Source organism: Aquila chrysaetos, chromosome 18, assembly GCF_900496995.4.
Source record: "Aquila chrysaetos chrysaetos chromosome 18, bAquChr1.4, whole genome shotgun sequence".
Classification (NCBI taxonomy): Eukaryota; Metazoa; Chordata; class Aves; order Accipitriformes; family Accipitridae; genus Aquila; species Aquila chrysaetos.
This window is the reverse complement of record NC_044021.1, coordinates 24,004,256-24,019,040: the sequence shown is the minus strand read 5'-3', so window position 1 is coordinate 24,019,040 and position 14,785 is coordinate 24,004,256. Positions and strand designations below refer to the sequence as shown.

General features: G+C 43.4%; 1 protein-coding gene across 1 annotated transcript; it reads right to left on the bottom strand.

The window, feature by feature from the left end:
• Positions 1 to 406: 406 nt before the first annotated feature.
• Positions 407 to 13,431, bottom strand: MRS2 (magnesium transporter MRS2). The gene is made up of 11 exons (XM_030042025.2): positions 13,243 to 13,431; positions 12,917 to 12,990; positions 11,362 to 11,398; positions 10,634 to 10,746; positions 10,020 to 10,193; positions 9,200 to 9,330; positions 8,390 to 8,506; positions 5,495 to 5,647; positions 4,223 to 4,340; positions 3,305 to 3,418; positions 407 to 2,292 (listed from the first exon to the last, which is right to left on the bottom strand). The coding sequence occupies exons 1-11, from the start codon at positions 13,373 to 13,375 to the stop codon at positions 2,182 to 2,184; spliced, it is 1,275 nt and encodes a 424-aa protein (XP_029897885.1). The 5' UTR covers positions 13,376 to 13,431; the 3' UTR covers positions 407 to 2,181.
• Positions 13,432 to 14,785: the final 1,354 nt, after the last annotated feature.

Sequence of the window (14,785 nt, the reverse complement as noted above, 5' to 3'; positions counted from 1 at the left end):
CACTCCAATGACACGCCTCAACTTACCTTCTTAGGAACTGTCTCTCTCAGGGAGGTTGTTTAAAAAAAGTTTTAAATCTGAACTTTATGAAAGAAGTAACTGGATGAAACTGGGTGCACAGTACTTACCTTACGGATCTGTTAACTGTGGTGTAAGGCAAAATGAGCAATGTATTTATAAAGGCAGAATAAAAAGAGCTTTCCTTTTTAAACGAAAATTGATGAAACCAGTATGTTCTGTAGCAATTCCATTCTGAACATACAGCCTCCACTGGCTTTGGTTTTTTCTATGTACGATCTCAGAGTAATTTTACCGCACATGAATGCCTTTTGATTACTTGAATTGTAAGAAAACCATGAAACATTTGTGTATGTCGGTAGAGAGAAAGGCACGCTTGTAAAAGATGTGTCTTTCTCTCAGTGCTTTTATTGTGCTTTAAGTCAGTTACGTACAGGAGGAGGAATCAACATGGTTCAGAGAAGCCTCTCTGCACAAAAGACAGAGCTTGGAAAGCTTACGTGAAAGCTTTCCAAACAGCTGCACCAACACATTTCAGTCCTGGCCTAATGCAACTGCAGCTTGGTTGAAAACATCAGCATCTATATCCCTTCACGCACTGGGCTTTCCTGGGGTTTATCAGCCAAGGTATGTGAGCCATTGTTTTTTCCACTGGATTGCTCAGTTTAGAGGTTTTTTACATCTCTACCTGCTAAGCAAAAAGGCTGAAAAAAAATACAGCTAAAAAACTCAAGAACATTACAAACCCCGTGAACTTTCTCACCTTCTCATACCTTTTATATATGAAGTCACATACAGAACAATTTTTGAAAGTACTTTTGAAAGTAATTACACACAACTGATTTTAACCAAATTAGGATCACAGGCCTGCATAATTTTAATTTATGTACCTTTTTATTTCCATTTTTGACTCGTTAGTCCTGAGTAAAAATGTTCACAGCTACAGTTACTGTCTTTTCAACGCCTACTAGTACAGTGATTTACCTGGTGGCACCTAAGGAGCTACTCACTGTATGTTACAGAGATGTTAAAAAAACCCAAACAAGAAACGGACAGTTTGTGACCTGATTTAGAAGGATTTCATGCTCCCTCTAGAGACCAAGAGAAACCAGTGGAGAACTACACCCTCAGAGTTCAGAGACAAGTCCTAAGAAAAAACATAAATAGCAGGCATAAGAATTTTTCCTCCCTCCTTCAGTCCATCACAGGACATCAGGCTTCCACACCCTTTACTAACCCAGCTACTCAACTGTGGTGCAGGCTAGTCCATGCTTTGTCTTGTCTTCTTGGAGTGAAGAGAGAGAAAGCAGAGCCCAGCTTAAGGGAAACCAACAACTGGTCTGCTGATTTTTACCAGCATTTGAATCAGGCCTTATGACAACATGAGGAGTTGTTAAACTGCAGCTGTATCAATGTGTGTTCAAGGAGTGGCAGATGGCAAGCACAAGTGTGCACTGCCAATAGGTCTGCTTTCCCTGCTACTAAAACTGCAAACATTTTGGGCCTAAATTAATTGTTAAGGAATACCCAAGATAAGTAGCTACATTTCAAAGCCTGTTACTGCTTGCTTAAAATAAGGGAAACTATGATTTCTGGTTACTGCCAGTTTAGAGGTGATGGATGCTTCACAAGAGATGCAGGTATGCTTTTTGGTTTGGAAAATCTGTTCTCTGCAATTAAATAGGCCCTTAAAAAAAATCCATTAAAAAGGCCACTTTGGGGTGGATTTTTCTTTGACATTTGAAGTCAGATTCCTAAATATGCAACTCAGAACCAGAATTATTGATGAATGTTGACTGCTGTCACCCTTTAAGCTGAAAATACTGTTCTCTTTAAGAAAGGCCATTACGCAAAGAAGTATTTGACAGAAACACTTAAAATGAGAATGCCCGAAAAATAAGTACATGTACGCGATACCGAAAACTAATGGAACATACATGGGATGGAGGTGAGACTACTCCAGAAAGCATGTCACTGTTTTCCCTTGCGTTTCTCTCCTTTTGTGTGTGAGCATTAAAATCTCACTATAGGTTTTTGGCACAAAATATATATTAAATAAGCAAGTTTAGAAATTCTTGCAGTTTTCAGTAAGGAAGAACAAATGCAAGGAAAGTGTCCAAAGTGCACCCTGTAACAGTAAGAGTCTCTTCATTCCTGCTGTTCCTATTGGTTTGTTAATGTGCTTCTGCTCAGCCCAAATGTTTCTGCTTTAAGGTTGTTCTTTATCTCCACTCTTCCAGCTGCTGGTTGGGATTTTTTCAAAACTGCAGGAACCTAGGCAAGATACAAAATAGCCTGTCATTACATTAGAAGCTGCTCTATATGCAGCAGAAGGAAATAAAGCTTCACAGAGGCCTGAACCCTGATTTTTCTCCTCTTATTTTCAGAACAGACTCTGGCTTCTCCCTCCCCAATCCTTCCATCTGCCTCTTAACTGCAAGGGAGGGGAGGGAAGAAGGGGAGTTTATCTGGGTCTGACTTTCTTTCGTCACTTGTGGCAACTTAACTTTTGAATCCACTGCTACCTCCCTGTTACAAGTACTGGAGTGCAAAATAGAGGGAGACGATACAGTCCCACAAGTTTTGCCAGGGAAGCATAGTCAACAGGGAAAACGACCCATACAAAATCTTGCTAATCTGAAGACGGTCTCCTTGGAACTCTTCATGCAGCTTAGTACAACAGGACTCTCTGATGCCATCAGCATCAATGGCAAAGATAGCTGGTGCGCACACGAGGAGCTATTACAAACTTCAGACTGGGAGTCAGCACATCACAACCATGGCATTGTTCTCCAGAGAGATGTTATAGCCAGTACCTGTCCTCACCGTCCTTTTATCTTTACCTTCTCTTTTACAAGACAGGGACTACAGATCCAGAGTCAGTATGTGGATGGGAGGAGGATGGCAGCAGGCGTTACGTCCCTCACTATGAACAGACTGCTGCGGCAGCCAAGAAGGCAAATTAGGGCTGCTTCTGTGACTAGCCTCAGCTTCTCTTGGGCTGCCAGGTGAAAGTACATACAGTATGTCTCAAAGAACAGCCTGCAGCTTCACTTCTGGCAACAGCGAGCAGTATCTTACTGCTCAAGTGTATCTCTCCCAGTGCTGGGGCTTCCCACCTCATTCAGTCCAGCTAGGGAGAACCTTTTCCTTTGTCAAGGAGCAGACACTGAGCTGAATTCCCCCGTGCTCTGTGGCCCGCACCTCTACAACAGCTTATTTCCCGCTTCAGAAGCGGACTGTAGATGCAGAGTCTGAAGCAGAAACCCTAGCCAGCCATACATACGTGCGGAGGTAGTGGAGGTTCTAGGTGCCGCCCAAGGAAGGAAAGCAAGCGCCGCCATATCAGACCACTTCCCAGAAACATAATCCCTGTCACCAGCCAAAATATTCTGGGGTCCTACCGACAGAACATTCCCATTAGTCATGCAACTCTCTCTTCAGAAAAGGGATTACCAAAGATAATCTCTCACTCTCCAGCAGTGTTCTCCTCCTTTATGGGAGGAAGTGGTAAACTCTCTACCATCAACAACCAAGCCCCACCTTGGGAAAAGGGCTGTTTCATAGGAAAGCATTTTATTTAGGAATCGCCCTAGTGTATTCTGTTACTGTCCCATGCAGTTTTCCTTCCTTCATTGGGAAGTTTGAAAATTCAGCCCTTCTATTTAATGGATTTGGAAAGGGAGAAGTCTTTGCTTTGTTGTTTTTTTGTTTGTTTGTTTTAAAGACAGCTGGTGCAATTGTAAATTTGTACACACACACACCACCCCAGTCTAGGTAGAAACATGTAATTGACAGTAGAGTATTTCCTCTGGTGTGCTGGAAATGCCCTGGCTGCTTGCCAGATACCCTTGTATCTGGAAGACAAAGCTCATCTTTTCAGAAGAATAAAAGATCATTAAAGAAACCTTAATACTGCTTTACAGTCAGTCCTTATACAACCATAAATTTGTCTTCCTGTTTCTTTTCCATGGACATTACATAGAAAAAAGGCTGCGATACTGTGCAGTTAGCCATACGGTAATTTGCTTACAAAAAAGTGACTGCATGAACACATGAATCACTGGACTAAATTATGTTCACACACTAATATACATCTGGAGCTTCACCTATGGGAAAAATGAGGTAGTACTGAATATAAAATGCACTGTAAGAGTAGGACCCATGTTTTATGTCACTGATAAAAGCAGCACTCGCTCCTTACCTCTTCAAGGGATGACTCCAAGTTCATACCAAATGCAACGCCTATGAGTCCAAAGAGAGACAGAGAGAAAGTCCCCATAGTCAGCTGCAAGTTCAGTCTCATCATCACATTACGGTGGCTAAAGAAGGGAGAAACATCTGTAAGGGGAACCCAAAAATTGATTTGCTGCCTAAATTCTCAAATTCCATACAGCATGCACTAAAACCAAATAGTAAAATAGAGGAAGTCATGCTGGAATTAGGCAACCCAGTGACAAAGGTCATGAACAACACGAACATGAACATCGCAATGAACAACACTGTAAAGAGGCTATCATTTAGAAATTGCTGCATCAGGATACCTCTAAGGTAGCAGGTTCTGCTTAATCATCATCAGACTTTCCAGCATCGCTCACTTCTTAGAGGTGTATATACACAAAGTAACAGTAAATTCCACTGAAATTTGTGTTCTCTCACCGCTAACTGGCTGGAATTTATATGTCCGTATTCACAAGAAACAAAAATTTACTGTTACCTTACAAATGAATATACTTACAAAGAAGTAGAGTCAGTAAATGCTGCAGACTATAAACTTTAGCCTGTTTTGGAGAATTCCATATTCAGGTCTTCTCCAAAAGGATTTCCGTGGTTTCCTGATGCAGCATCCACCAATTGCTTCTACAGATAACTCCCCCGTAAAGAGGGGAAAGCATATTAAACACTGACCTCAAAGACAGAGTAGCATGTGCTTGCAAATGCAAGCTACAATTATTTTTCAGTAAGAAAGCTAACTAGTAGTGAAAACTGTAGCATACAGAGAGAGAAAATACTCACTCCAAAGTTAATCATTCTTCTATCACTCCATAGAGTGATAATGCAACTTGCACTGAACACCCGAGTAGTCTAGCCAGACTCTTAAATAATTCAGTTTGGGTGAATTAAGAATAAACTTTCCTGAGAATTTTATTTTGCCCCTAAATTTGCAGACCTTTCCTTTAGTGAGTAGCTCCCCAGAAGGATCTAGGAGAAGCTTGGTTTCTCCTGCTAGGGAAAACTGATGCCTAGCTAGAGAGGTTTTTACATATACTAATTAGGTTGTCTTGTTGCTTTGCTTTATTCAGTTCACTGATAAGAAAAGCACAATGCAGCTTCTTGTGCTGTGACTGCAAAGAAGTCCATTCAAACCCTCACAAAGATGGAAGTCCCCAACTTTCCTTGTAGGCAGATTTGAGAAAGACTAGGCAGCATTAAATTCTGCTCAGCTTTTGGCAGCCCAACAGATAGGATAGCTAACCTGTCCAGGTTGATAAAGATTATGCTTTCTGAGTCGTCAATCAATACTCTGAGTTCACGAGCTTCATTTGCAAGATCTTCTGCTTGTCTGTAATAGTTCTCCAGCAGCAGCTCCATTTCCTCTGCATGGTCAATCCCAGATGTACTCTCCTCACTGTGAGCAACAATTTGTATTTTTCCGGTTAGCTACATACTGTATAGAAGTGTATTGTTGATGTGTTAAGACAAAGCACGTAAGAGTTGTGGGGAACAGCCAACAAGAGTGCTGTTAGACACTAGATCTCAAAATCTAATCTCTTCAGTGAGGAACTTCCATCAATACCAACAGCTTAAAATAAAAGGTTTATTTTTATATCTATCAGCTGATCAGCATAGGCCGTCAATTATTTTGAGTAGAGCAGTTAGCATTTGATGTGCTCAAGGCATGCACAACACCACAAATCTTACTTTTTCAGATATTAAAAATTTATAAAGTTATATAAATTCTATATTATTTATAAAGCTTATATTACTATAAAAGTTTATATTAAGTTATTACACACTGCTGACAATTTTGAAAGGAGATGCTTAATTTCTTGCTGCCCTCAAGTGGTGGAAGCTGGTAACAGTGCAGTCAAAAACTCCCAAGAATAAAACATAACCAAAAGTCAACACACGAACAATTACACAGTGAGGGAGATGTTTTAGGTGTATATTAAAATAGTTCAATTGTAAGGCATTTCAGCTATACACAGTAATTACTTCAAAACGTTTTGGGACCATGAATCAGCCAAAGAGTGAGCATCAAATGGAAGATGCTGCTCTCCCAAGTGAAGTCTGTCTTCATCTTACTTCATGGTCCGACTGCTGGCGCAGCAGCATTCTCCGAAACAGGTATGTATGTTTCTGATGGTGTACTGGATTGTTCACTGTGTAGATGAAAGCTGAGGCACCCGAGATCCACAAGAGCTTGGAAACTAGCAGCAAAGCCAGGAAGATTCTTCCATCATTTTTTCTTTTGTGGTATGACCTGATTTCTCTAGAGAGACTAAACTTTTCAAAGAATCTCCTCCTGGCATCGCTGACTGTTAAAGGAACCTCTGAAATGGTTTTGCAAGAAAATAAGTGATATGTCTTAAGAATCATCCCATGTAAGCTCCCTGAGGACCTTTAACAGAGCTGCTAGTTTCTCTCTTATGGGGCAGAAACTTTGAGTTAGCTAGGCTGTTTTTAAAGCCCTTCAGACCTTGAGGTTTTTACTGCATGCAGATGAGGAGTTGCAGGCTTGAAAGCCTTAGAGCACTATCTGCTGCATTATGGATTCAGCTCAAGGTCTTATTTGATGAGTATCTTTACATCGGCTCCTCTGTGGATATACAAAGGGAAACAACAGGCATACAGACTTGAAAATAACTGCCACCTGATTTGCTTTCATTAACTAGCCTCCATTTGTCTCACGAGTCTTCGAGAGTCTGCCATCCCTTTGCACAAAGATACGATGTCTGCCTCGTCCTTCTGCACTCGGCTCACCATTCCTGCTGCAAATGACCTCTGATGGTACCTATATGCCTAACTGGGTTCCTCCACACCTTCTCAAGCTTCTTGAGCCGATCAAATACCACACATCACCTGCATCAATCCTGGAGCCAAAGGAGCTGTTCCCCACACTGCCAGCCTGCCTGCTGTCGTGGCTAACGTTTCCTGGTGTGCCTCGTGCACGGGCTGCCTCACTGCATCCTGCAGCAGGGCTCTAGCACTCTTTACCCAACCTCCCACCACCTCTCCTACCCTTCTGAAAGAAGGGATGACTTCAGGCTTCTCCTGACATGAGAGTGTAAGCTGTCCTTGGTACCTTTCCTCGATGTTCCCTACACATTGTCCACCATGAGGCAAGAAGAGATTTGCCAGCAGCTTGTGCTAAGTCCAAAGAAAGGTTGTGAGCAAAACCAGGATGAAGACCGGCTGCTGGCTCAGGAGCAGCCTGGAATTCAGAGCCCTCCCGATACTGCTCCAGCAGATGCGTTAGAAATGCAAACCGCATCCCACTTCTGGAATACTGAGTTTCTGCTGCACATTTAGACTAAGTTCTGCAGGGCAAGGAACTATCTCCTGATCTCAAATCCAAGTTACTGTGTGAATCATATTAATATCCACATGCAACGTGGTTAGGCAAAAGTATTATTCAGCAACTTTGAAAAGGACCCTGAAAGCTAGTTTCTGTTATCTGCTTAAACATAAAACATGTCTGTATACCCAAGATTTAAATACAGTTCAGCCCAGAACATACTGGGATCTCATATACATTATATTTTTGCTGTTTGGTTTTTCTTAAAGCAATCGATGCTGCTGCTGCTGCTGCTGCTGTGTGCCGTCTTTCACCAGAATTTGAGAGTGCAATAGGACTATTTCTGGATGTACATTTTTCCTGAAATGCTGCTCTTCGGGTGCACAACCAGATTGCTCCAGGGCCTCTTTCCTTCAGGTTCTGCTGCTGAGCAAAAAGCTAGAAGCAAGGTGTTCAGAACAGTTCTAACAAAATAAGTGTGGTGTCTGACCTATTCAAGACAAGCTTTAAAACATGCCTCTCTGGTTCTTTTGGTGAAAATGAGGAAAAGTCTCCCAATAACATTGGCTTTTTCTCCTCCTGCCATCCTGTTCCCATCCCGTTACATACTAGATGAGTGGGCCTGTTATGCCAAGAAGTATTTGAAACTGCTTAGTGTGACTAGCGCTAATGGAGTCCCTCTCCAAAACGGCAAATACAATGATTTCTAAAGCTGCAAGCATTAGGGCTTTAAAAAATTAGAAGGTCTTTTTCTTTCTGTTTTTTTTTGGCAGGAAACACCCAGTTTAGTATTCAAGTTCTCCTCAGAAAAAACACAGTTAAAAAAAGTATGTGGTTTCAAAACATACATACAATACTTGTGGATCAGTCCATTTAGATAGACAGAGCTCTTCTATTAATTCTTCTTCATCTAAGATCTCCAGAATTGTTTCTTTGAAAACTTTAAGATCTGTTTCCAGTTCTGACAAGCTGAAGAAAGAACAGGCAAAAGGTCAAGTAATGCCCACTAGGCACCAGTGCACAAAGGTAATCTCTAAGTAAGTTTGCCAGCCAGCACCCTCACCAGACAGAGTGGCCAGGGAAGACTTCCTTGCCAGGTTCTATGAGCTCCTTCAAAAAATTCTCTACAGGCCACACACTTAGCAGTGGCAGTGATCTCCCTGGGGACCAGCGAGCTACAGACACACACTAAAAGGGATGCAGATGTGTTTTCTGGATATATTTGCGAGTCAGAAAAAAACAGCACTCTGTGAGCATGTAGCGAGTGCATATTTACAGTCATATCAGAGAGCCTAATACATGAAGTTACCGACGTATTAGTACCAGTAACCTTAAAGCATAGATCCAAAGGCTAATCTTGTTTTACATTACGGGGAACATTTTCATGATGTTATTTTGTTCTCTTAGGTATTATTTTGTTCTGTCAGATGCTATTTAAGAAGCTCGACTGTATTTCTGACAACTCGGAATGCATTTCCCTTTTTCTGTTTTTCCCCATATCACTAGGTATTTCATATACCAAATTTTACATTTACAAGTAAGATGCACAACCCAGCATTCTAGGAAATTAATATTAGATACCTTTTTTTTTTTTTTTTAACATTTCATTGCACAATTTTCTATGGTCATCTTCTAGTCTCTTGACAGCTTACTCTTATTTACCTCTTGCCATTTTGCAGGAGAATGTGTAGTTTACTCCTATCCACAGACAAAAGCTTGGGGTCCACTAGAGCTTCCAGTGTCTCAAGGATCTGAGGCTGCAAAGTGTTAAGTCTCCCCTGCAGTTTGCTGATCTAGATAACAACATGATCCTTCATAAGAATTAAAGCAATCCCTTTAGAATGACTTGGGCAACTGACTTCTGTCTCTGAACACAGAATTCACAGTAATAGGCAGTTAACGCAATCTGCTTTCCAATGCCTTGGAAATACTTGCTACAGGGATATCACTTACAAGATAAAGGCAGTGCAAAATACAGTATTTCATAAAAGTGATTTGCACTGAATTGAAACCCGGTGACAACCACACCAATAAGGCTGATAAAGCTAAAACACTCTTTGTCTAGAAATGTCATATTAGCATTAGCAAGCTAGCATTAGCAAGATTTTTAAGGATAGCTAGAAATCATTATCTGACTCCTGCCCAAGAGGCCAAAAACCTCAGCGCTTTTGTGCAAGTTCCATTTCAGCTACAGCATGTCTCTAGAAAGGTACTCTGACTTGTTTTTTAATTGTCCAAATGATGGTGAAGCCATCGCATCCATGCAGCACTTTCTTGGGAAGGGAATGGAAACACACATACACACAAAACCATAAGAACTAAAGCAATGAAAGCCAAAACCAAAAAAAAGAGCTCCTACAATAAGTACAGAATACGTATACAAATGTGCATATATAAATATTAACACAAGAATAAAATCATACTGTCCTTTCTGTGAAGCAACAACTTCCAAAACAATTTAAATAAAAATGAGATAGCTCACCCGGTACTGCAGGATTGCTTCTATGGCTCGGAATTCAAAGGGCAGGGAATATGTAACTAGCTGACCTTCCCCAGCCAGCTGAGATACCAGTTCATTGAAGAGCCAGTGTTCCAGATTTAAATTACGATAATCTAGTATCAGAAGAAACTCTGGTGTTATGACAGCCTTCAAGAACTGAAAAAGACAGTACATGTAGGAGTCTGAATAAAAACTCTTTGAAGATTTCTCGTAGCTCTGTAGGGCATTTGATAAAGCCACTCTTCAAATGTCTTTTCAGGCAGGAAAATAACAGAATCTCATGCTAGCTGCAAACTAGGGAACCCCATGGTTCAGACACAGCACTGTGCTAGAGGTGGTATGACTGAGAAGAGGCTCCTCGTAAGCCTTTACTTCTATAACGATGTCAGTAATGTTTCTCTTGTGCTTAACTGGGAAAATGGTCATTAATACGTACTGTTAGTAAACCCGTACCTCTTGATTGCTAGGTAGAGCTCCAAAGATACATTTACTGCTGAACTGGATGTCATAGAAAGCTGGTATTAAAAGAACCGTGCAAGAAAGTGCAAGGGTAAGACACAGTTCAAGTTTACACTCAGCTATAGGGAAACCATTACCTCCATTCTCACGATGATCCTGTTGTTCCTAGTTGCAATGCTCATTAGGTGTTGAAATCTTAGATCTCGAGCTTGAAGACCCAATTCCTGGTACAATTCTGTTTTCTTCTTTTCTATCATAAAAATATTTTTAGATTCAGACATTTAGGGGACAAGCATACACGTTCTCAAATTACATTTTAGCATGTTACTATGTCCCGCAAAACAAACAAAAAAAGCTGCGCTATCTTTAAAACAGTTTTCCTCCCATTGATTCCTCAATGTAATTTATTTTTTGCGAAATTTAGAAGACTGTATCTTGAGTGGAAAGAGAAAAATTCTAGATGTAAGTGAAAAAGTTGGCCATGACAATTAATTTCATGTCAGAAATCAAGTGACTCATTTGAGAAAGCACATGTAATCCTACAGGAAGGGAAATACAAGGCAGGGGAAGTAGCGTGCTGGTCGAAAAGGGAAAAGACAAAGTAAAAATGACCTTCCTGTGGTACAAGTTATTTTCAAAATATTACTTTAAAATACACAAAAATTGTAACGATAAAGATGATATGAAGACCCATAGAAGGCAGCAAAACAGAGGAAACGTTGCAACATCCCGAATAAACACAGTGAAGTATCCCAAATATAATTTTCTACCCCATGTAGATTCCCAGTTGGGCTTTTGTGTATTGGACAAGAAAAAAAGACAAACAAGCAAGCAACAAACGAACAAAACTAAAATGGAAACTCACCAAAATAGGTGGTATTTCCCTCTTTGTCAAGCTTCATCTAAAGAAGTGGAAAAAAAATATATTTGTTTCACAGAACTACTATAAAACAAGAAATCAACTTCTAAAATTGTTGGTACTTGCCTAGAAGTCAAATGGAAAATACATTATGAAGACAAAGCAACTCTTCATGCCCTCTCTTCACAGTTCATCCCAATTAAGAAAAACATTGCACCAAATTGCCATATATTTCACTGTGTTTGTATAGACACCAAACAAAACCAGTGTCATCTGCACGACCGTGTTCCTATGTAAACCTTGGGAAGGAGGTGATTTACAGAGGATCAGACATAGAACAGAACAGAATAGACTAGAACAGAACATCTCAGTTGGAAGGGACCTACAATGACCATTGAGTCCCACTGCCTGACCACAAGCTGAAGCATGTTATTAAGGACATTGTCCAAATGCCTCTTCAACACTGTCCGGCATGGGACATCGCCCACCTCTCTAGCAAGCCTGTTCCAGGGTTTGAGCACCCTCTCGGTAAAGAAATGCTTCTGAATGTCCAGCCTAAGCCTCCCCTGGCACAGCTTTGAACCATTCCCACGCGTCCTATCACTGGATACCAGGGAGAAGAAATCAGCAGGGCATCTTACATTTTGGACTACAAATTTTGCTATTTCCTCTGGAGCAATCTGAAAAAATGTACAAATAAAATTTAAAGAGTACCAGAAATTGGGTAGTTAGTCCTCGTGCCCATGTCAAGTATTGCATTAACATGCTGTTCAGCTAGTAACCTGCATCTAAATCCTTCTTGTCTTAGCACTTGTCCTTCAGATTATTAACACTTGTATCTCCCAATAAAATTATTTTATTGGAAAAACTGCAATGTCTGGTTTCATCAGAAAGTTTGCTGTTTTGCTTATGAACTATGTAGCTTACTTCCATGCTACTGGCTTTAAAAACACCTTGCGTGAATTAAACATACCTAAGCATACATTCCAGCAGAGCTGCAACAGGGGTTATGTGGCCACAAGGACCTGGCTGCACGCACCTTGTTGCGGAATGACTGCTTTTTGTTCTCAGCACAGAGACCTCACCTTCCCTCACATGCACTAATAACGTCCATCAAGCCGTTTGCAAATGGTTTCCAGACTCATTTTAAAAAAGACTATATAGAGAGCTTGTTTTTCCCCAAAATCTCACATTTCCTTGGAATTGCAGCTACCAAGACACAGGAATAATATTTCTAAAAGGCATCAGCAAGCCCTGACAAGCTTGAAGAAACCTTCTGACTGCAGCACTTCTAAGAGTTCAATGGCCTTCACAATTAAATCAAGAGAACTTCCAGCAGATGCTGGATCTTAGAAAAACATCCTGACGAACGCTGCGTACCATAACCGGTCCTCAAGTCAGGATACCTTAGACCAGCGATTTAGAACTAGGGATGTTCTTGGAGAGACGAATCCATCTGCTCTTATGATGCTTTAAGAAAACAAAACCAAAACAAAAAAGGAAGAGCACCGTCGCCTAGCACAAGGTGCCCCCGTTGCTGGAAAGGCCCGCGCGCACTCACCACTGCAAAAACAGGAGACACGCTAGCGAGGGTGGCTTGGGAGGCCTCTGTCGTGGCACAGCGGTGGAGTTTACCTGAGGAAAGACACGGCATGTTTACTTCCAGCAGCCCGCACTTCGCCTTCAGTTACGCGGTGCCCCGCTATCGGCCACCTACAGCACGGGCCGGCACGGCGAAGGCCCCCCCCGACCCGCACGCCGCGGGCCGAGGCGGCGCCGAGCGCGGGCACCGCCGCTTCGCTCTCCCCGTCCCCGGCCGGGCCCTCCCCGCCCGCGGGCCCTCACGGCCAGGCCCGGCGGGGGCCTAACCCCGGCCCCGGCTCTTACCCGCCCGGCGCAGCCCGCGGGGGCAGCACGGCGGCCCCGGCGGCAGCCCCAGAGCTGCCCGCAGGCGGGACCCGCCGCCCGCCCAGCCGCGGGGGCGGCCCAGGGCGCGGAGGAGCAGCCCGGCGCCCGGCATAGGCGCGGACGCCCCGCTCGGCGAAGCGAAGCGCCCGGCTCCACAGCGCGCAGCCGCGGCGGCGGAGGAGGAGCCCCGGCGGCTGAGGGGGATCCCCCGGCCCGGCCGGCCCGGCGGTGGGAGCCCCCGGCCTCGCCGGGGACGGACTGCGGCACCCGGAGCGTCCCCGCGGGGCTGTCCCGGTCCCGTCCCCCGCAGCGGCTCCGACCTCCAGAGACGTTCCGTCAGGCGCTCAAGGCGGGATTTGCCGTCCCGCCGCCTTACGGCCGCTCGGTGGAGATGGTCGCTTTTAAAAGGCGGGGTTTTCCCAAGCGTGGAACAGTCCTGCTCCCAGCACGGGTCTGCCGCTTAAATCTCCTTGCGCCTAAAACAGAGAGACAAGCTGGCTGGTTGAGGTTTAAAGGTTCAGTTAGTAACGTACCAGCTTCCGCTATCACATATTATTTTTAAACCGCAGCTTTCACGCGCAAAAGGATAACGCAGGTAGCAGGAGCGTCCTTCCTTGGGCTGCTTCTGCTGAAGGGCGTAGGGGCGTGAAGGCACGGCCTGCGCTGAAAGCCCTCCAGCAGGACGGGTGATCGGAATGTACTTGCAGCACTCGGGACTGCTTCGCGGGGAAACAAAAAAAGCGGTTGTGCTGCTAATGAAAGGATTCGTACAGCGTGGCCGCCCCAGCTGGAGTGCGCAAATCGAAACGCTGTCCTGAACACGGGTCTGAGTTTTGATGACGAGGGCGTCGGGGCCAAATTCTGCTCTCGGCGGGGCTGTGGGTGAAAGGGAAGTCACCCGAGGGCAGACGCTGTCCCCTCCTTCCCTGCGCCACACCACCTGCGCGTTTGTGTGTGCGTTTGTACGTACGTACGATACCGTGCACAGATGGGCGCTTGTTCAAAGTGGACTCACCCGTACAGAACCAGAAGGATGGTTTACGCACGATTTGCATCAAGATACGTGACTTCGCAAGGAAGTAATTAAATAAAAAAGTTCCTTAGTAGTTACATACGGCATGTATGCGTTGCCTGAAGCCATCAGAAGTTTTCAGTTTAGGGTAAGCATGCCTGAATGCAAATGTTGGCCCCCTTGATACTTGATAAAAAGCTGTAATCTACTTAAATGGAGTATTTTCGGTCTAGTTTTGGTTAATCACAGCAGGTGGCAGTATGTACAAGACTAATTTAATACTCTTGGATGTCAGAGATGCTTAAAATTTGGAAATACCAAGCAGCACAGAAAATACTGCAGGAGAGCAGGAAACGAACACATACCGTTGCTGGCAACTAAGGGCAGCTTATGTTGACTCTCTATGTTTGGAATGCAAAAGCTAGGGAAGCATCTGAGGAGTATCTGCCAGAAATTTACATTTAATGAATTGGCAGTAAGTCAGTCTCACACAGCCGACATTTCAGACTC